Source organism: Crinia signifera, chromosome 1 (genome assembly GCF_055691185.1).
Source record: "Crinia signifera chromosome 1, ASM5569118v1, whole genome shotgun sequence".
In the NCBI taxonomy this organism is placed as follows: Eukaryota; Metazoa; Chordata; class Amphibia; order Anura; family Myobatrachidae; genus Crinia; species Crinia signifera.
The window spans coordinates 331,107,653-331,109,694 of record NC_139217.1 but is presented as its reverse complement, the minus strand read 5'-3'; the positions used below and the strand labels follow the sequence as shown (position 1 = coordinate 331,109,694).

Genomic DNA, 2,042 nt, shown 5'->3' with positions numbered 1-2,042 from the left:
TAGTCAGTACCCAGGAAGCCCACAATTAATGAGATGCTCAGTCCTATCTGACAAATGGCTAGTTCTCCTACAAGGTGGAAGAAGATTGATATGCATGACCTTGAGCACCTTGAGGCTTTCTTGTAATGTGAGAGCTAAATTGATAAATGGGAGATGTGATAGGCTGCATACACATAGCCCACTCAAGTAGAAGTATTGATAGTTTATAAAGTGCAGGTGGTGAGATTATTACTGAGCATATTATGACTTGGAAGTGTTGGTTATATAATACATAATATTGGATATGTGTTCTTTTTTAATATTGGCACCACAAATCACATAGACTCATTTTGCTATAAAGCAACCGGGTCCCGGAGGGGACTCCGACAGTCGGGATCCCGACGTCAGGATCCCGACTGTCAAAATGCAGACAGCCGGGTGCCCGATGGCCACCCGCTATTTTCCCTCGTGGGGGTCCACGACCCCCATAGAGGGACAATAGAATAGGTGGCTCGCGTAGCGCGCCATCGTGCCCACAGCGTGGCGAGCGCAGTGAGCCCGCAAGGGGCTTTTTTGCTCTCGCCATGCTGTCTGAGTACAGGCAGTCGGGATCCTGACATCGGGCTAATGACTGTCGGGATCCCGACTGTCGGAGTCCCATACCACACAAAGCCCACACCCAAAGCCAACAGCAGGGTGGAGATAACTATAGTAAATATCACCTTATTTGCAATCAATTTTGTGAATCCGCCCCATGTACGTTCATAACTCCATCATGTTCACTCTTCTGGTGAGGGCACTGTCTTCTTCATTCTTAGCTTTATAAACAGCACTTTTGGTGTCTTGGGCTTTTCCTTATCCGCATTACCTTTACAATGGAGTAAATTAATAGACACTTGCTTCAATTTAGGGCTTCCAAATATAAGTACAATTGACTGTGCGGGAGAATAACTATAAATGACCATCAAGCAGATGCAGAAACCTGGACTATATAGAGGGAAAGCATCTATAAACATCAGGATTTCTGATATGTAGAAGGATAAGTACAAAAAAAGGAGGCAACTTAAGGTCCTTGCTGCCCTCATCCGACCTTCTGCCCGATTTGTCAGATCCCCTCTTACATTTCTGTCTGACTTGTGAGTTTCAGTCACAAGGGACTTGATGATCAGTCCATTGGCAATTCCTACCAAAACTAAGGGTAGGGAACAGCTAATGAGGTTCGTGGGCAACAGATAGGCAACATTCAGTTTGGGAACAGAGATCTCCACACTCATATTATTTGATATGTTTAAATCTTGTAGATCTCTGTAGAAGCTCCAGACTGCAGGCACACCGGTACCCATTGCCATGAATACAGAGGCCAGCAGAAGCTGTGGAACCAGCTGGGAGACTCCAATTTTAAGTCTGATCAAAAATGGATGAGAGAATATGACAATCTGCAAGTAGTAATTGACTGAGAGGCAAACAGTGAACCAGAAACTGCAGTAAACAGGAAGAATGAGCATGACTGTAAAAATGATGTAGACTTCCTCAGAGAAGTAAAGATCAGTTTCCAAGAAACTTAGGTAATCATTGGCCAACATGATGAACTGAAATAAAATGTTGGATACACATAGAGTCACCACAATGAGGTCGGAAGGACTCAGGCTCTTTCCCTTGACTTTGTCTATGAGGTTGACAGCAATGATAAGGGTATTAGTGAAAACTGCCATCACAGTGCTGATACCCAAAACAGCCATGGAAGCCACAATAAATATTGGTAGCATCAGATAATTTAGGACACGTATAACTAACAAGATGATCTTGATGATGTTCTGTAGCAGCTGTTATAGAGTGCTGTCAATAACGTTCATTGATATTAGCTGAAAGATAAGTAGGGGAAAGATAAGAATGATTTCAGATGTGGAATAATACTTATGACATTTTGCAGAGATATAAGCCAACTAGGAAACAAGCAGACATAGTATAGAATAATGCACTTACTCTGAACCATCTTAGACCAGAACTTAATGATATTGAAACATCCTTATTATTTCCCCACTTTCATTTTGTTAAGCCCCGTA

General features: G+C 42.7%; 1 protein-coding gene across 1 annotated transcript; it reads right to left on the bottom strand.

The window, feature by feature from the left end:
- Positions 1 to 758: 758 nt before the first annotated feature.
- Positions 759 to 1,745, bottom strand: LOC146079687 (taste receptor type 2 member 40-like). Its single transcript, XM_083186356.1, has one exon. The coding sequence runs from the start codon at positions 1,743 to 1,745 to the stop codon at positions 759 to 761; it is 987 nt and encodes a 328-aa protein (XP_083042482.1).
- Between the last annotated feature and the right edge of the window lie 297 nt (positions 1,746 to 2,042).